Source organism: Poecilia reticulata, chromosome 4 (assembly GCF_904066995.2).
Source record: "Poecilia reticulata chromosome 4, P_reticulata-male-v2, whole genome shotgun sequence".
NCBI classification, from domain to species: Eukaryota; Metazoa; Chordata; class Actinopteri; order Cyprinodontiformes; family Poeciliidae; genus Poecilia; species Poecilia reticulata.
Window position 1 is genome coordinate 7,359,432 of NC_088833.1, and position 20,741 is coordinate 7,380,172.

General features: G+C 36.3%; 2 protein-coding genes across 5 annotated transcripts in view; both read right to left on the reverse strand.

Moving 5' to 3' along the window:
* mllt1a (MLLT1 super elongation complex subunit a) overlaps positions 1–1,515 on the reverse strand; it is a 28,268-nt gene extending 26,753 nt beyond the window's left edge. For all 4 annotated transcript variants that reach the window (XM_008415150.2, XM_008415148.3, XM_008415152.3 and 1 more), the window contains exon 1: positions 1,357–1,515. In XM_008415150.2, the coding sequence (XP_008413372.1) occupies positions 1,357–1,368 (12 nt within the window). In that variant the 5' untranslated portion in view covers positions 1,369–1,515. The remainder of the gene's footprint in view (positions 1–1,356) is intronic.
* A 5,200-nt stretch (positions 1,516–6,715) lies between these two features.
* On the reverse strand, positions 6,716–19,258 carry acer1 (alkaline ceramidase 1). The gene is made up of 7 exons (XM_008415147.3): positions 18,929–19,258; positions 14,523–14,635; positions 14,299–14,413; positions 12,941–13,079; positions 11,243–11,380; positions 11,015–11,152; positions 6,716–10,076 (listed from the first exon to the last, which is right to left on the reverse strand). Exons 1-7 carry the CDS (start codon positions 18,933–18,935, stop codon positions 9,899–9,901), a joined length of 828 nt encoding a protein of 275 aa, XP_008413369.1. The 5' UTR covers positions 18,936–19,258; the 3' UTR covers positions 6,716–9,898.
* Between the last annotated feature and the right edge of the window lie 1,483 nt (positions 19,259–20,741).

Genomic DNA, 20,741 nt, shown 5'->3' on the forward strand with positions numbered 1-20,741 from the left:
CATACTTTATTTCTATTACTTAGCCAAAACAGCTTTAGGATCTTGTCCTACTCTATTCATGTCACTTCTGGTCATTTTTACCTCCTCCAATTTAAAATCAGGTCTACTTCACACCTGTAATATTGAAATTCATACTTTTCCTAACTAAGGTATCTGTCCATTTTATATACAAACCTAAGATAAATGGGGAAAAAGTCACTGAATTACAAAAATAAATTATAAAATATCAGAAAATGTTCAGGTATTTGTAACCCCTCTAGATAAATAGATAATTATGTGTATTTTCACATGGACATAAGGTGAAAATAGATATTTTTTAAGTCACTGGAGGAAATAAATAGAGGTAAATACTGCATTTTTTGATGAATTGATGGAAATGTGTGTGCAGTGATGAGTGGCTCTACTGAAATAGACATTTATGTAACAATACAGGTAACAGTGTATGTATGAATGGGAAAACTATGCATTGATGAATGAATGAAAAAATATATGCATGAATATATGAAGTATTGATAGATAGATTTATGAATAGATGGTGGATGGAAGAAAAAATAATTGTAAAAGTAAATACAGATGTATTGTTTGAATCAATGTTGAATCAATGGATGACTGCATGCACGAAAAGAAAAACAGATATCTGGACAAACGCATGGATGCAACTTTTGGACAATGATTTAAGTAATCTGGAAATGCAAACATTTCTTCCTCATCCAACCTGGAAAACACCTAATACTAAATTCCACACTTTTCCATTCTGCGTAGGAACCCTGTGCAGTCCTGAACGTGGTGAACATTAACCAGCTGTGAGCAAATAATGCAAATATACTCCAGAGTGTTGTAAGATTCCTGTCGTTATCAGCTCCTCTGTGTTGTTCAGATTTCAGGCCGTTGGCGGCGGAGACAACACCCAGCCTCAGCAGCCTAACCTGGGGCAGGACAAATCTTTTCCCCCGGCGCCTTGTAGCTGCTCCTTAGCCTTTAGCCAACGGCCGACACTCTACTCATACATAAATTAGCTTAGCTTAGCTTCACCAAAAGCCCCGATATAAACTGACTGTCGCGAGCTGTAAACGGTTTGCGTATGTTTCTGAAGGAACCAGGGCAGAATAAAAACCCAAGCGGGGGTCTCTTTGTGTGCTTGGATGTGGCTAGGCAGCGGTGCCGAGTGCTGTAGTAGTAAATACCGATGTATGAGTGCCCAGCTAGCACAGCTCCAGAGCCAAACAACTACGAGTTTTTTCTCCCCTTTCTCACGCGCAGAAAGGAAGATTCATTTCTCCCCTGCCAGCCAACCGCCTGCGTGCGGCCCCTTTCCCCGTAAAAACCTCCCATTCCGAAAGGAGACACGAACCGTACCTGGTTCTCCATGTTTCTCCGGCCTCTGTGATTGTTGTAATTATTTACAGCGGCGTTTGTGGAGCGTCTCCCCGGCCTCTCTGCTCCTCATTGTGTGTCAATCCAGCCCCAGAAGCGGAAGGCAGACGGCTCCCCTCCCCTTCCAGACGGCTGCTGGCAGGCGACCAAAACAGAAAGCCCTTCGAACCAATCAGAGCGCTCCGAATTCAAGCCCTACTCTGAAAATTGGCCAATCGGAAGAGGGAAAAGGCGGGACAATAACCGAGCTGCAAATGCAATTGAAGCATTTTCTGGTTGTTGTCTCGAGTGACAGCAAGAGAGTCCCAATAGTTACGGCTCAGTTTCAATTACAAAATGCACTCGATGCTAATTGATTATAAATGAATGAAAAACAGAATTTTACTCACATATACAGTGGCTTCACACATCTTTAATTTTCTTATATTTTGACATATGAAAACACTGGTTTTAATGCATTTTAATAGGATTTTATGTAAAAACCAGCACAAAGTAGTTAATATTCGGGGAACAAATGAGCCTTTTCCAATAAAATTCTACAACCTGATGGTAGATTTCAAGAATCATGATTAGGTCAAGAAGAAGAAGAAGAAGAAGTGGTGGCGGTTGAGGTGTATAAATAACTCGGTGTTCACCTGTACAGTGCAACATCTCCTGCCATCATCTGTTGGAGTCACAGCAAAAAACAAAAAGTATCTACAACCTGATAAAGAAGGCTGGTTCTGTTCTGGCGGCTACTGTGGAACCACTGGAGATGATGATCCAAAGAAGGATTTTTCATAAAATCAAGAAAATTATGAACAACTTTCAAAATTCAGTTGGAGGCTTCTTTAGGGGTCGCTGTGATACAGTCTGCTACAGGAGATCATTCCTGCCCACAGCCATCAGCGTCCACAACAACTCTTTAAAGAACCTTAGATAATAAGCTACAACCATCCTTTGGGACTAATGATTATTTTTTAATTTGGTAAGAAAAACATATATTTAATGGAGAACATTTAAGAAATCTTAATAAAGTGTATCATAAACTGTTGATTAATCACATTTACCGATATGTGATCAACTCTTGAGTCTGTCCAGGCTTCCAAATGTGTCCCACTGTTCTTGTTTCTCTAAAAAAGGCAGTAAAAATGATGTTGAACTTGAGCTCTGCATGCGGTATCACATGCAAATCTCATCTGTCACCTCTATTATAGCATTATTTATATTGTAAAGTAAATCCAATGACAACAAAGGACTCTATAAATAGCAATAAACTGAAACGTCTGATGATACTAAGAAGGAAAGTATTTATGGGGCGGTAACCAATTAGTCTTCATGAGGTCATTATTCGTCAGTGCAGCTGTCATGATTTAATTCCCTACCTAAGATCTCTGCTGCATGTCTCTGTTTGACTACAAATGGAAATCATTAGTGTCACAAAGTCTTAATTAGAACAATAACTAGAGCACGGATGTACAATACTTGATTGATTCCTCCTTTTTTTCAGCTGGCAATTTTGACTTATTGTGTAAATAAATAAATATGCACTACCTGGCGTTTAAAAACACCTAAAATACCTTGACTGACTGATATTTTTAGCTTCCTTAAGAATGAGAAATGTAGGAAAGTCAAAACAATCATTCAGGATTTTTATACTTCTCATAATACTTTGTATTTCATACACATGAAGCCCAACTTGACACATTATACAATATATTTTGTCCTAAAAAATTAACCAGCATCATGTATTTTCCTCTACACGAATGATAGGTGCCGCTGTTTCAATAAATTAGAATAACATCAAAAAGGTAATTCATTAAAGTGGTTCAATTTAAAAAGTGAAACTCGTATATCAACTAATTACATAGAAAATTTAAACTATTTTATTTTTTTATCTTATTTTATTTATTTAACCTTTGTTTAACTGGATTTAGAACAAATTATATTTTCCACAACAACATGTTGAGAAAACATTAAAAACATGATATTCTATTAATTAAATAAAATATGGCTTACATGCTTAGAAAAGTCTAAAATTAAATTTCTCAGAAAAGAGTTTTGGATTAAAAATGATTATTTACAACTGAATGTTATGTTCAAGTTATCCATCCATTTTCTTGCACCCTTGTCCCTTAGTGGGGTCGGGAGGGTTGCTGGTGCCGATCTCCAGCTAACGTTCCGGGTGAGGGGCAGGGTCATCCTGGACAGGTCGCCAGTCTGTCACAGGGCAACCTACCATGCACACAAACACTCACACCTAGGGGCAATTTAGACAGACCAATTAACCTGACAGTCATGTTTTTGGACTGTGGGAGGAAGCTGGAGTACCCGGAGAAAACCCACGCATGCACAGGGAGAACATGCAAACTCCATGCAGAAAGACCGGGGCCGGGAATTGAACCCAGAACCTTCTTGCTGCAAGGCAACAGCTCTACCAACTGTGCCACTGTGCAGCCATGTTCAAGTTATATTTTAAACAATTATGGGTAAAACTACTCACATATCAGTTGTTCCAGCAGCAGTCAGTGACACCATCAAATGTAGCATCAAATGTATTAATTTAAAGTTGAGTGGAAGGAAAAAGTATGGCAGAAAAACACAGATAATGGCAGCCAACATAGAGGAGAAATTGGAGGAAAACCCACCAGCAGTGGACTGCAGCTGAATCTGTGCCTCAACAATCGCCTGTCCATCCCAAACATATTTTTACTGGTTACATATCATAGATGGACACAGATAAATAATTGAGTTTCACATTTTGAAAGGAATTACTGAAATAAATGGATTTTTGAATGATATTCAAATTTTCTTCTGAATTTTCTGCTAAATCTATCAATCATTGTATGGATTGTCATCAAGGATTGGATGTTTGAGTACCAACAATATCTTCCACAACCTCCTTTGACTACTTTAAGGCTTTTAAAAGGATGAATTTACATAATAAAAATCTAAAATATATTGAACTATAAACAAGAAATCAAACATACTGGTATTGTAAAAGTGTATTCCTAGGAGTGAATGAATCAACACAAATGGCTAAATCAGTTATTATTCTGACAACTTATGATTAAGTTTTTAATGAATTACCTTAATTACATATTTTATTTAACAGATAATAACGCTTGAATTCTTTTTGTTGTAATTAGACAAAATAGACGGTGGGAAATTTATTTTTTATTTTTTTGTAGCGTTTTTGTAGATTTTTTGTAGATTTAATTTTCATTAAAAAAGAGACAACCACACTTTAATAAAATCTTCGGATCCAGTTAAGTGCATGTGCTCCGTTTCCTAAACTGAACGTTCATTTGCCCAGGAGAACGCTACCAGGGCGGCAGAAGTGAACAGATCCTCTTGTAGGAGACTTAGTCAGACCTGAGTCTGGCGTTCTCTTGCTGCCATCTAGTGGTGAAAAATAGGAAACGTTTCTCAATTTTTTTTATTGTGCTCAATCAGGACAACTTTGGTCCCGTCTGACCATAAAACTAGTCAACATAAGGCCAGGAACTAGTTGTTGGTTACAACATGTGATTTTTAAAGGGAGAATTAACCAAATATTAATTTATAGCCTGTTTGTACACAACACAAATTTATTAAAGTTGCTTGTTGCATAATCACTTCACCTGTGAACTTTTTATTTGCACTTATCAACAGCTTTGACTACTTAGTTTGATCCTAAGTAGTCCTGTTCCTGTGGAACGTGAGTCTGTGTGTGGAAAGGATCCAATGTTGTATTTATAATGATCACAAAGTCTCCCTGAATGTTCTCTATATGGTAAATGGACTGAATATACCACTTTTACAATCATTTTTGACCACTAAAAGCACTTTACACTAGAGTCACATTCACCCATTCACACTCACTAACACTCACACATTTATACACCGATACGCAGATCAGTAATTCGGGGTTAAGTGCTTTGCCCAAGTAGGGCTGTGTAATAATATCGATTTTGCGATATATATCGATATTTTCTTTCCTAGAAAAAACGATATTCATCCGCAAGTATCGTAACATCCAACTGTCACCTTGCTCACTCACTGCTTGCTACGCCGGGAGAGTGATTCGGTCATCAGGCTTAGAGTGATTCCTTCAGATGTTAAGTATCAAGGTTAAAAAGGTATCAAACTATTCAGGACTTGGTGCACTTTATTTACTTTACAAATGCATGTAAGCTACAGTTTGTACTGTTTCAATTAAAAGAAACATGTTTTCTCACCACTTTGATTCATTTTGTCCAGTTGTCGACTTTGACTCTGTGTCCATGTCCAACCAGAGCCAGGTATTGTGTAGTTGGTGCTTTTAATCAGTTTTCAGTTAAATTAATTCAATCCAACTCTATAACAGTCACAAAATGTCACCAAAATCACTCTGTTCCTCTAAAACAGTGGTTCTTAACCTTTTATGAGGTACCGAACCCCCCAGTTTTATGTGCGCATTCACCGAACCCTTCTCATTCCCGCCCCGCCGACACACAGAATATTTTGCGATATTCTGATTTAGTAATGTAATTATATTAGTTGTGTTACCACCTCCACGCCACTAGAGGCAGTAGAAAACCCGAAAAAGATGCGACTAAGGAGCAGATTTAGACTATAGAATTTGGTAAAAACGGTGAGTTTTGCTGAAGTAATTAAAGACAAAAGTTCAAATCCATGCTGAGAGTGAAACTCCTTCAATCAGTGCTCCTCCGCAGCACTGATTGGCTAAGCAATGTAACGTGATCCTCTGCAGCAAGTGATGGCAAAGCAGGGCGTCATCACGACTTTACACAAGTGTGTCTTTACCTCCGCGGCAGAGGCTCCGCCGAACCCCTGAGACCGACTCGCGGAACCCCTGGGGTTTGATCGAACCCAGGTTAAGAACCACTGCTCTAAAATCTTTCAGAAAATCGCAAAAGTGTATTGAATTATATTGTTTACTGAATATCTGAATATATATCGTATCATGAGCAGAATATCGTGTATCGTATTGTGAGATTATTGTATCACTACAGCCCTATGCCCAAGGGCACATCGACACGAGGAAGCTTGAATCAAACCTGCAAACCTTCCGATCACAAGACGACTACTCTTCCCACAGAGCCACAGTCACCCCTCTAAATATCATACAACCCAACAAATAAATTTTTTTAACTCTACTGCTCTATTTTCTAAAAAGTGACGACTAAATAAAAATATAATGTGTTTCTGAAAACTATTTAAAATGAGATGTAAATCAACATTAACATTCTAGACATTAACAGCTCATTCTGGTTGTTATTGCTGTAAACCTGCTGTACACTGAAGGATCATTAACATAACACACAAACATGTTTCTGTAGTGAATCACTTCAGAAAACCAGCAAACAAACACTGAACCTCATGGAAAGCAAAACTTTTATCGAAGAATAAGTCGATATCCAACATAAACACAAGAAACCCACCAAAAGAAAACAAGCATTACAATAAACACTCATTAAAAAATCTAACTTACAGGTTTTTTCACAGAATTAATTTTCATAAAAACACAAACATTTTTAGAAAACAGAATATCATTTTCATTTTTAAACATCAACATGAGGAACGCTCAAATATAAGCTCCCTTTCACAGTCAGCAGTGATGTCATATACAATACTTGATTTATTTTAGAGCTTTATATTTTAAAATTAGTGTCAAATAAACAAACAATAATGAAAATAATTAAGGAGTTTACACTAGAACACAGAAAAAGGTTAAAAAAATCAACAAAAGGAGAATTTAAATCAGTCATATGTTAGATTTTAAGTAGATTTATTATAGATAGTAATTGATAAAAAAGTTCAAACAAAAGTTGAACTTTTTCACAATATGGAACCAGGGTTAGTGTAAAAATGCAAATTAAAAGGTAAAATGTTATTCTTTATAAATGGAACCAAATCAAGATTTCTCAATATTTGTAAGAAAAAAAATATTTTTTTAATGTGTGAAGGTTGATTATTGCTGTTAAATTCTTCTTAAGTTCTCAATAAGAAAAGAGTCAAAGACAGAAAGTCTTTGTTAAAACAATACTATAAAAAAAGTTTTATGATCAGAAAAACAATAACAAAAACAATTTGTTTGCCTGGGATGTATAGAAAAAATAAACTAAATAAAACAATCTAAATAAATAAATGGGATTTGGATAAAACCTCCAGAGAATAAATTAAATCAAAGCAGTTTTCAGTTTTGTTGTTTGTTTCTTATGTAAATCAAAAATAATAAATAATGGTAAAGATGGTAATGGTAAATAATCTGGTAATTTGGTAAAGAATGGCAATGGCAGTATTACGGTTGACAACAAATATCTCACACAAAATTAAGACGTGATAAATTAAAATAAAATCCAATTTTTTCAATGGAACGCCCTAAAACCTCCCAAAAAATAAATACAATTATTCTAGCAAGAAGGGTCACAACCAGTCTGGGAAATTTGCTCAAGCATCTGTAATATTAAAACTCTTTATTTACATTCGGAAGAATCACGTTTCTGGCCATCTTTTTAAAAACTACTAAACTTACTAAAAAAAATACATAAAAAATATGATCAATTATTAAAGTAAACTAGAATTTAATACCTGAAGTTAAAATATAAAACAGTCAGTGTGTGCCGGTTCATATTTAAAAAACTGAAACTCTAAACAAAATGTTACAATTAATACTCCCATTTTCAGATTTAATTTTTTTTAAAAGGACACTTTGGTTTGATTTTTTATTTTTATTTATTTTTTGCCAATTACTGATGACTATCTTTGAGCTAGGGGCTTGTTTTCTATATTTATCCCTCTTTGCAAGTGGATCCTACTGATTTTTTGTAACCTCTTTGCAAACTATGGTCTGAACTGAAGGATGCAAAATCCTGCAAGGACAACTGGACGAACTAAAATAAAAAAATTAATCACTTCTTCACCATCACAAGCTGGTACAAAAAGCTTGCGCTAATTTTTCCCTGAGAATAAGGAAATGTAAACATAGCAGCAGTGTTGGCTACGCTTCGCTAGCCTCTTGTCTGCTTCAGGGCAGCTTTCAGACTTTTTTCTTGCTGCTTTTAATGTTATTAAAGGAACCATTTAAAGACATTAGTAGTCGTTATTTTTACCTTCTATCTGCAATGAACAGCGTTCTAATGAATGTAGGTTGGGATTTGAGAGAATAACTCACCAGGAAGTTAGGCTAGCAATTAGCTAGGCTAACTAATTTTAAAGATTTTGGTCACATTCAAACATCTCCAAATGCTAAAATGTTTTATATGAATTCACTTTAGTACCATTTTATACATGTTTACAAAGCAAAAAATTAGCATCAGTTTCTGCTGTATTGTTCTTTACATGCAATTAAACATTGCAACAATGTTTAATTGCAACGATGTTGCAATATTTAATTATTGCTAAGCTAGTTTTCTACTAGCTTAGTAGTTTTCTACTAGAAAACGTATTTACTAGCTTAGATAAGTTTTCGCTATGCAGCACTTGGGTACAATTTTTTTTATATTGTAAAGTGCTTCAAATTTTCTTTTTGGTGCTTAAACAAAAACCTCTTTAGAGGAAATGCTGAGATGAATGTTTTGTCAACAACTAAACTCATTATCCTCTATGATTATATTGTTTTGGTGGCTACAGATATACGTTTAAATGCTAACTTCAGTCTAAGCCAGCGTTTCTCAACCTTTTTTTGGGCCAGTGCCCCCCTAGCCTTTATCCAGGTCCCTCACCGCCCCCCACCAAATAATTTGTAGGCTACTTTGCACTGACCATTATTTTATAATTAATATTACTATCACTATTGTAGATGTTTTGATTTTTATGCTTGTTTCTGTATTTATCATTAAAAATAATTTCCCAGAGAACAAAAAAGTAATGTGAATAGAAATTATTTTCACAGGTGTCTACGAAAAAATGCAATAAATGGACATTCAACTTAAAATTGGTAGGTCTAACAGCAGCCAATCAGAGTGGAACAAATATTCTTGTTCTGTGCCATTTTCTAGTTGTTAAATATTCCACAAAATGACCAGATAAAAGATGTTCAACATGCCAGTTTAAACTTTGAACTATTTGCAAAACGACTGAGCTCTGCAACATTAAAACATGGATAGAACTGTAACTACATTAATCATAGCTCTTCTTCTCTTCAGTGTTTGTCAGTTTCTGGTGATGTAGCTCTGTGCTGCCTTCAGGAGAATGGGACATCAGAGTATCATTCACCTACATGGCATTTATTGTGCTTCTCCTGTTTCAGAGTTTAGCGCAATGTGCGCGTTTTTTTTTTTTTACCCCTATGGTGCAGAGCGGTCGGGAAGCGTATCGATGGGGAAAAGGCAGACTGACATAAACCTTTTAAAACAACGGAAACAATTTCGGTATTCTGATTATTGAAATTTAAAAGGGCTGTGTTGTTCTATCACCCCCGTTTCATACCGGACCACTTACAGCACCAGTGTTAACGGTATAAGATGAACGCAGTGACATTTATCAGTAGGATTCAGATGCAAGGCAATTTGTTAAGCGAACATTTGACAACAAATGAAATGCCAGGGTTAATGATTTGTCAGCACCGTTTTTGGGTCTTTGGAGAGCTGGAGAGAACAATGTGGGGGAATCCAACGGCCCATTTATCACAGGGCCAGTACGCCAGTCCAGGCAGCGAATAAGGTATTTCATTGCTGGCATCCAGATAAGCTACCAGCGTGCTGCCATAGGCTACAGCCATCACAATGAGAATGTGCCTGAAAGACAGATAAAACAGAATATGCACAATGATACCCTGCTTTCTGTAACTTAAATTGTTTATCTGCCATTAGCTCATTGAGTGGTGCATACGCAAGGTTGATTGTCTCTTTTTGACAAGGACCGGTAAATTTCTTCAGACAGAAATAATAGAACTCAGTCGTTTCACAGATGATCTTTCTCACATTATACTGACATAATGATAACAAATATGTTGCTTTAACCCTTTCATGCATAGCGGTCACTGCAGCGGACAGCTGTTCTAGAAGCCATTTTCTTTTGTTTCTTGTGGATTTTTACGTTATAAATGCACACAGACCACTGAAGTGGACACAAGTTGTATGATACAAGTGTATCATACAAGTGTATCATACTTGTTGTATAATACAAGTGTATGATACACTTGTATTATACAACAAGTATGATGCAAGTGGCAGTTGGCAGTTGATGCCAACTACTGGCCATCAACTGCAAGTGCAAGAAATTATCCAATATGGCCGACAGAGGTAAAAACAAGCCGACCAACTCAGGAATATCCAAGCCCCCCCTTCTACTGTAGAAAACTTTTGCAGGTAAAAAAATATATATTGTGACATCAAGTAAAAACTAATACTACTATTTTCTCCAAATAAGAACTTTGTATTTGGAGAAAATTACAACTAGAATTTTTTTTTATTCCCTCCTTTTTTGTGTTTTAATAAAATCAAAAATATTGGAAAGAAATCAGGACATAAAGGATCTAAATTAATGCATGAAAGGGTTATTAAAAAAGAGAATTGCTTTTTTACATTTATAAATTAAATAATTTCTAAACTGTCTCTGTAAGGTTATCTTTGTCTGACTTTAAGCTTAATTTGAAATGTTACAGAAAAGCACAGCCCTGTTTTCTGTGAATAAAACAAGTCTGATATATTCAGGAGGTGACCAGAGGTCTTACCAGATCCCGTGAAGATAGCAGAAGTTTAATCGCTGCCAGAAACTGCAGCACAAACGATCGCTAATCCAGCAGGAGATGGCGAGGACCCACAGAGCCACCGACAGCTTGGCCAGACGTAGAGCCTTCAGGTCAGTGCAGCTGAGGTTAAGAAAAGATCTGTCGTCACACTGAAAGCAAAAAGCTGCGTGTTTTGAAGTTTCACAGAATGAAAACCTTATTTTTATTTACCGTCTCATCTCCACAGCCAAGGTGTACAGAAGGTGGAGGCCAAAACAGTTTAAGGCGTAGGCGTTGGCCGTGGGTTTGGCAAAAGATGACACAGTAGTAATGACAGTGATCAACAGGACGAGCCGCGAAAATGTTGACCTGTGGTTGGGAAGTCAGTGGAGAAAGTTTCAGCAAACATTTAGGAATAATCTATTTACACAATGCTCAACTGAAGAAACAAATGCATGAAGGAAAACAAGGGTTTAACACGAGAGAAGAACGACGGATCAGTGTAACGCAGAAGCCTCAAGCTAAAATGAGCTGATAAAACTGTAATGATGATCATTTGAGGGTCACTTGCACAAAAACACCACAAATATTTCTGAAACTGTAACATTTTAATTCAAAGACTCAATAATAACATTACAAACCCCCAAATCATGTACAACTAATCATGTTCATAAATGACCAATTGAAGCTTGTCAGTAAACTAACAAATAAACACGCTGGCACTTTCTTTCTTTCTAAACTGTGAGAGTTCTTCTATTATTTATTTAATAATTATCAAAAATAAAAACACAAACCTAAGTAAAAGTATTCGTTTTGTCTGCAAATAGTTCTTATTGCGTTATTTGCTTGAATAAAAATGAGGTATACAGTTTCTCAACTTTTGACTCAAATAGTTTTTATTTCATTGGTTGAGAAAATGTTTTTAGTCTATTCCCTGCAGACATTAATGAATGGCTGCACTAAAATCTGACTTTCAATAAAAATGTTATTTTAGTTCCCTCAGTTCTTCCTATTTTGAGCTTTTTTGAGGTTTCTTGGCTCTTTAAATCCAAATAAGCCGCTGCTGGCCACGCCCCCTAACTCAAGGCTTTACATTCGTACATGAAAATGGCTGCAAATAGATACACAATTATAAAACTGTATATCTTTGACCCTGAATTAGACCCAAAAGCAGAAAAAAATGGAGCCTTTTGCACAACAAACAAGAATGCAGCAAGTGGCTTCTGGATGGTAAGTCAACAACAAAACACTTGTCTTTTCTGTCAAGTGTTTTGCTGTAAAAACACTTGATGGAAAGTGTTGAACAGGGGAAAAACCAGCTGACCAAACATATTGGAACTCTGCCTGGGTTGCTAGGTAACGGGGCTGGGCTCGACTGGGGTTGCTAGGTAACGGGGCTGGGCTTGGCTGGGGTTGCTAGGTAACAGCGTAATGCCTGGGTTTTCCAGACAGCAAAAGATATTAACTTATTGGCAAAAAAATGACTGGGTGGCTTTGTAAGCGCTTGTTCTTAGAAACAGTTGAGACTCAAATCCAAGTATTAAAATGTAAATTTTTTCATAATAGTCTCCTTAAAGGAGATCTAAATTTGTCATGAAACTCTTGTCCTAAAAAAAAATAAGAAAAAATGTCAAGTTTTAACAGCTCCATTTACTTGAGGACCAAATCTGTACCTTTCTTGAACTCCAGGTTGAAACAACACAAAATTATTCCCCAATCTAGAATAATGAATCTTGCTGTGTGGCTGCCTCTTTGGACAGGACAGGTTTTCACAGCGTACATAAACAGTTCTTTGTTTCTTCTTTAAAGGCCTATTGAGGTGTGTGTAGTTTTAAATGACAGTGAAAATACTAGCAGACTTTGTGCTAACTTGTCGTAGGGTAGGGCAGTGATTTGTCATCTGGTTCAGTGCTTTAAAGGTAAACTTACCTGTCTTTGATAAAAGAGGGGAACAGTTTGCGAGGGAACCAAGTGGCATATCCCACAGCCAACACCCACAAGATGGAGAGCTCATCCAGCATCTGGCCGACGAAGCTAAGAGTCATGTGGAAGTATGCAGAGAAAAGTCCTGCAGAAAAACAAACTGTTACTGGAATATATTCCTGCTTTTCACAAACACATAAGATGAACATATGAAAACTGAGGATTGGTGGAGTTCTCACATCTCTAAGAGTTACAGGTTGACGTTTATAGTTATACTGATAACAAATTAGAGGAGAAAACTACAATAGATGTAAGATTATACACCTTGGTAGGACTTTTTACAAAATCAGTATTATTGGTTTTGAACCATCTAAAAAGTATTGTAGTGAAAAAAGAATGAATACTGACACATTTTTGTAATTCTAAAAGCTTTTAGTATACATCTGATATTTTTTTATATCCATGCAGCCGTCCAGCAATGTTACTAGACCTGTTTGAATGTGTAACAGAAAACAAACCTAAAATTAATTTTGAAAATGTATTTGGCTTTATAAATGTTTAAATATGAAAAAAGAGAGTGGTACTCTGACATAAAGATTAATTGAGTTTAAATACAATAAATAAATAATAACTTTAAATACAATAAATAAATAATAACTAACTAAATAAATAAACAAACAAAATCCTCTGCAATATATTTATATTGTTTTTCACTGACCTTGCAATTAAAGGTCATCCAAATAATTCCTATAAAATAAACACACTGGAATATTTTTTAACACTACAGCCTTTATATTTTTCAACTGAAGACATTTTAATTAGCAATCCATGATTTTCTGTTTCTCTTGAGTACAGCTATGATGTGATTCCTATTCGCCATTCTTCAAAATGGGAAAGACAAGAGTACATGCTATTCAAATAAAACAAATGAATGTTGATGTTTATCACATAAACTCGTTCATATCAACAATCAGAGCAACAACAAAAAAAGTTTAGACAAGTCTAAATGTTACAAATTAGTAATTTCTGTTCTACTATCACAAATGTAAACAAGCAGATATTTAAAAATGCTGCAGTAAATTTAACTGAACTGTGCGTGGGCTTTGGTGAAATAGAGCAGCAACAAAACTCCCAAGTATGTTTGGCATAAAACAATGGTTAAGTATGGTGGAGGAGATGTAATGCTGTGGGCCTGTCTCTTTAAAAAACTCTAGATATACTTTGGGAAGATCAGAAAAATATAATGGTTTAGCCCAATGTTAGCTGTCTCCAATACGTTTTTGCTGATTTTATTTTTATTTTACTAATATAAAAAATAGTAATTCAATGGTCCAATATAATCAATTGAAATAAAACGGACTTGCCTACAAAAATCATCATGATCCAGACCATGTGGATCGCCAGGCTTCTCTGCTTCGCATAGGGATGCAGCAGATAGAGCATTATAGGAGCAACAATGAAGAAGAAAAAGCTGCTGACCTGCAGGAAAACAACAAATCAACAAGTGAAAAGGTGCAAAATGACTTTAAACATCATCAAAATACAGAAACTGGTCATTCCTGCATGATGCGCTGTCTGAGGAGCTTACCGTGTTGAAATACTCCACGACATGTTCAGAGTATCTGTAATTGTCTTCACACCAGTCAAGTTCTGAGCTCTCATAGGCAAAAACGTCGGCCATCTTTTCACTGGAATAGACCCCTAGAAGAGGCAGCGAGAAGAAAGAGAAACATCAGAAAAATAAACATCAGGTGGCGCACACCTGTACCTGTACGCATTCAAATAAAGCTGTGCATGCTATCTCCATCCCAACTGAACATTTAAATGTGCGGTTCATGAAAATCAGTTTCCATTCTCTCTGTGCGTTGATTTTATGTGTAAGAATTTTACTTCTTTTTGTTGTTAAAGCTGTGAGGTTTTCTTTTATTACTTTGCTCAGATGACACACAAACAAAGCAGATTTAGATTTAGGCTGTTTTCACCTGATAGTCTACTAGACTATCAGCTTCAAATTACAACATTTGTTACATTTTCAGCTGGTGTGATTTCACACTGCACTGTGTAAAATGAAACAGACTCTTAGAAAAACCTGTTCACCTCTTCGCCTGTGGTGGCGCTGAAACCAAGAACTACTGAAGGAAATGACAAAACCTCTAAAAAACACATAAGAACAACTTCCTTCTGCACAAAATGTAAATAAAAATGGAGTATCATCAAATTTTAGCAGTTGTAGGATTTCTCTTTTGTCTTTGATAAAAGACCACAAGCCATTTCTCCTGCTAGCATGAGACTCTCACGTTTGTTTTGGTTGTATTTACCCAGAATGCCCTGCACTATAGTCCACTTCCTGCTCTTGAAGCAGTCTATGGTCCGTTTGGCATTCACATATGCATTCGAGTTTGCTTCAAACAAACTGAGACCGAGATTTTTAGGGTTTGGGTCTGATTATTGTCAGGAAGGGTGTTCCATACAGGTTAATTCTGCAGACATCAGTCTTCAAAAGAAATGTAAAAGTTTAGAAATATTGAGATCCCCCCAACTGGCTCCAAATTATCGGGCTGTTTTCCAGCTTTTAAGTGCTGGAAATGACATCCTGAGTTTAAGGGTTTTGCAGATTTCCATTGCATCCACATTAAATGGACCCGTCTTTTTCTTTAAGGGCTGAGTAGATAAAGGGATGCTATAAATGGGCACTGCTACCCTTGTAACATAGAAAAAACTTGAAGAAACACAATATAAAGCTGTGGTTGTCCTGCATGTTTAGGTATTTCCCTGATACGACATTCTTGACTTGTTGCAGCAGAAGAGGAAATGCAATCATTTGAATCAAGTTTGCTGGAATCTAACCCACATAAGGTCAAAATGTGGGTACCATATGAACTTTTGCCAATCACACATTTTCAATGAGCTGATAACTCAGCAATGAAATTAATCTTTGACCCACTAAATACACTCCCTGTGTATCACTGTGCACACAGAGCTTTATATTACATCCTCATGTCAAGCATTTCAGTAATTTGTTTTTTGTGTTTGCAATCTTTCATTCAGTCCGGTCCTTCCTGTTTGTCAGCCTCTGAATAAAAAGTCAACATTTTGTTTTTTCTCTTTCTCTTTTTGTTCTCCTTTTTCTGAATGACTTGTGAAGGCACCTGCCTTGTTAAACAAACAATTGCAGGTATGATTTATGCCCGATGTTATCTTTTTTCAAAGTTAAAGTGTAACCAACCTCTCTGGGAAAGCATAACCCTGCCCACAGACAATTTTTGAACAAAATTGCCAATGCGCTATGGACTTCCGTTTTAGCATTTCCGTATTCTTTAGGCAACTTCCGGTGCGCAGTAGTTAGCAATGGCTCCTCAGTCGCTGCAAGACTATTAGTGATGTTTATATAATTACTCAGACATTCTCAAAAGCTCCAACAATGACAAAGGATTTAAGCTGTATGTGTCAAACTTCATAAAGAACTTCGAAGGTAAGTTAATAAATCGTTTAAGTGTTTACCAAAAGGCCTCATATGTGTAATATAGCTAACATAAACAGCCTTACACAGGTATTATGTAAACGTTAAGTTTTTTATGTACCCGTGCGTGATATATGACACCAAGTGGCGTGGCCCAAGGTGGGGATGAATGGAGGAAGGCTGTGGTGAGAACGGTTGCCAATTTGGCGACTTGGTCACTATATTTACAAACTCAAACCGCCTGCAGTCAGAGCAGAGGAGACCCATTCCACTCTGGATCCATTTTGCAAATCAATCGCACATGTTCAAGATGATAAATACTATCGATTAACGATCGCTATTCCAACTCCTGACTGAGATGGTTTTAAACCGGAATGAGGTAGACATCAATCAGGCTGTACCGTTTGTTACAAACAGAAAAATTCAGCTGCAATAGCCACAGTTCACCGAGGAGGGCAGCACTGAGACAGTTTTAAACCGAACAGAATAAGATTATTTATAACAAATAGAATATACTATTCTATTTATTCTAGACTTTATTGATCCCCAAGGAAAAATTGCTTATGTGTTGACAAGCTACTCCATACAGGGTGTTAAATCTTAGTAAGTACAAGTATGACCTAGAGATGTGCCGATCAGGTTTTTTCCTGCCGATTCCGATTCCGATCACCCATGAGGGCCAATCACCTATACCGATCACCGATACCGATCACATAATTATTATTTTTTTAATCATGAGCACTACCGGTTACATTATGTGGAAAAAGGCACCATGTATTCACCTTAATTTAGACAAAAACTTTTTAATAACTTTTTCCAAGAAGAAAACAGAACAGGCATTGTGCAAATTGTACTGCTATCTGTAATACTATCTTTAACAGACTGAAAATATATGGAGGCTCTGAAGAGGCTAAATAATGCAAAGAGTCAAAATAAAACCTCTCAACGTTGCCAAAAAATTAAAGTATAAAACTTAACATTCAAAGGCAAATACAGGATCCATTACAATAAACAATCCTGAGTTACTGAATGAAAACTTCCTGATAGCATGGCGGCTAGCTGATTACTGCTAGTTCTGATTGGCTGTTTCTGACTGAGTGGAGTAATTATGCAGAACAGAGAGGACATCGATTATTTTTTTAGAGATTATCAGTCTCATGTTAGGACAGCGAAAGTTTTAATATGTATGTAAAATTTATTTTTTTTAAGTTAGATGCTGCAGCTTTAAACAGAGGTTCGGTGTGAGAGTCACTACCAGGTGGAGCAGAAGCGGCGCTCCGTCTGTCAAATATTACTACCTGTAGCACGTAGCAGCGGTTCAACAGCGAGATCAGAACCACATCGCAGCTCGAAGACTTAAATAATTTTGCGGGTTATTTGTTTAGCTTTCTTACCGTCATGCTAATCCGGGTGAGTGTTTGTAGCTGTGCGCTGCTTTACCTGCTATCTGATCCTCCATATGTCTTTTTTACTGCAGTGAGCCTCAATATAGCCAAACTCTGTCAAGTATGGCATTGTTTTTATGCCATATTAGATTCGTGGTGTTGATGAATTTTTACGTGCTTCACCCCACATGCTTCAATTATCCGCCGCAACACGCTAACTTCCCCAGTCACTCAGTGCGATATAGGATTTGTTGCTGCACGTTTGCGCAGAGTGAAGGACAGAGGAGACCAGCTGCACAGGCTGGCTGCGAAATGAGTTGTAGGTGATCGGTTTGTGTGATCAGCAACAAGAGACCGTGATCGGCGATCACCGATCATACACTTTGTCACGGAAATCGGCCGATTATGATCGGTGGCCGATCAATCGGCACACTTCTAGTATAACCATAAGCTATATAAAATTTTTATATATAATAGAATATAACACAGTATGATATATTATATTAGAATATAGATATGATATAAAACTTAAGTGTGATGTAAGTAAATTAAATATGACTAAATATAAATAAATATAAAAATATGGTAACAATAGCACAGAATTTAACAAATTTACTTCAAAATATATAAATATAAATAAGTGCGTGTGTGTTGTTGGACTGCCATATTGTCCTGCTCAGTCAGTCTGCAAACAATGTGAATGTTCAGGTCATTTCCATGAAGGCTATAGTTTTAAATCCAATCAACTTTAAAGTATTAAACATAATTTTCACTAATCCCACTTTGTGTATGAAAAATTTTTGTCGTCTGTGTGTGTGTGTGTAATAATATTCTAATATTTTCATTAGTGGAAAATCACAATAATTAACAGAAATAAAGTTTTGAAAACAGACTATTTGTGGCGTCTCACTTGAGACAATGAAATAAATTTTGTATATATACATATATATGCACTAAATCACCAGTTATTGCCTACATACAATACAAACGTTACAGGTTAAAACACTATTGTTCACCCCTCAGACCGAATATTCAAGTCATTTCCATTCATAAATGCTACAGTTCGTTCATGCAGCCTAGCTGAAAACGTTACATACTTTAAAATCCAAACCAATATCGGTAATAAATGATCAGATTCGGACTTCCTACCTCCCATGGTTGCGCTCCTCTGCGCTTCTCCGCTCCAGGTGGTGCAACAGGTGGATTGACCTGGGAGGAGGACCGAAACCCTGCCGTTCTGTGACGGAGTGACGTTATCCGTTCATCATGCTTCACGACGTTAGGGTTACATGTCTTCAGATAATAATTTAAAAAACCCCATTAAAACAGATGCATCCGGAACTCGTTTTTCTCGCTTTTCCTTAAAGCGGAGATTAGATCGAGGAGCGCACGGTTGGAGCCGGCCCAGCCTGCCTGCTGCCGGCATGAGTAATCCCCGGTCTTACCTACGAAAACAAACTCGACCGGTCGAACCATCTCAGAAAAGGCTGTAAACGCAGCTTGTGGGTGGTTCAGATCTAAAGCTGGAGGAATTTTTTTTTCTAACTGTGTGTTGGTTCCTGAAAAGCTGGAAAAGCCATTTGTTTAAAAAACGCATGTCTCATGCATCGTTATTTTTGCTTCAAGAAGTAACGCTGCACGTTTAGTCTTCAGGGTTTCTGAACGTTCTCAGATGTTTTTCTGCCCCTGATTGTTTCCACACATACAAGGTGATTTTTATAAAGCAATTTAAATGTTTTACCAGCAATAAATAACAGAGAAGAACCAATTTAAAATTTACAGTCTGTCACAAAAAACACCCATTGTTTTCCAGTTTATAACTTAATATTTAAAATAACATTGCGAGGCAGACATATATGGAGAGCCATTTCAGCCAAAATCAAATAAATGAGTAATTGGCATCTTTATTCCCATTTACATTTATTCATTTATTAATTCCTGGATTTATTTTTATGGAGAGCCATTTTAGCCAAAATTAAATCATTTCCCCTATTTATTTATTTAATTTTGGCTGAAATGGCTCTCCATATATGTATTTTAGCAACAATACAATAACTTTTTAAGAGCTCTTAATGAAAATGTGTTACAATTTTGAGCCAATCTGCTTCTGTTTATAACAGCACAAATGATAGAATTGGAGAAATAGCAAGCTATGAAAATAATCACATTTCATTTATATTTTATTTGTATATTTGTATTTATTTATTTATTTTTGTAAAGAAGATATTTGTGACCCAACAGTTCCTCTGAATTATTTTTGAAAATGTCTTAACCTCACCAAACTCAACAATGTGCCGTGATGAACAACAAAAAAAAAGGTTATTGGGAAGCCTGGCTGCTTGAACAGAAACCTTAAACTTGGTTGGAAAACTCTAGTTTTACTTCCGAATCATTGTGTAATAAAGTATGAGTAGATTTAAAGATCCTCAGCAGCATTGAGTGTTAGCGTGCCACGTACATGAACATATTGAGCAGCTAAAGAAACAAGAGGATGTAACTGAATTTAGGAGGATGTGGTCAATCCAATTACAGCCGACCGCTGAGCTTTGAGCCGTTAAGAACTAAATAGTCTTAACATTGGTACAGATATTTGTTTTGCTTTAATTCAATTCAGAAATACTTTATTGATCCCAAAGGGGAATTAAATGTTGTTGTAATTCTTGTTATTTGAAGATTCTTCAAAAAGTAAATCAGTAAAACCAGCACTAGGTTATTGTAAAAAACATTGAATGTCATTTTTTTTATGCTTGTTGCTTGTTTAGAATCACATATGAGTCCTTATATAAGATATAGGAGAATTTAGACGAAATAATAGTCAATTTACTCTCAAAAAATGCACTGTGTAACTAATAAATGACTTTTGCAATGTTTTGAATGTGTGAGTTAAGGTACAGAACATCCTTAAAACTGGGTAAAGAACAACCCACTTTGGGTTATTTTGCTAACAGAGTTAGCTCTGGAT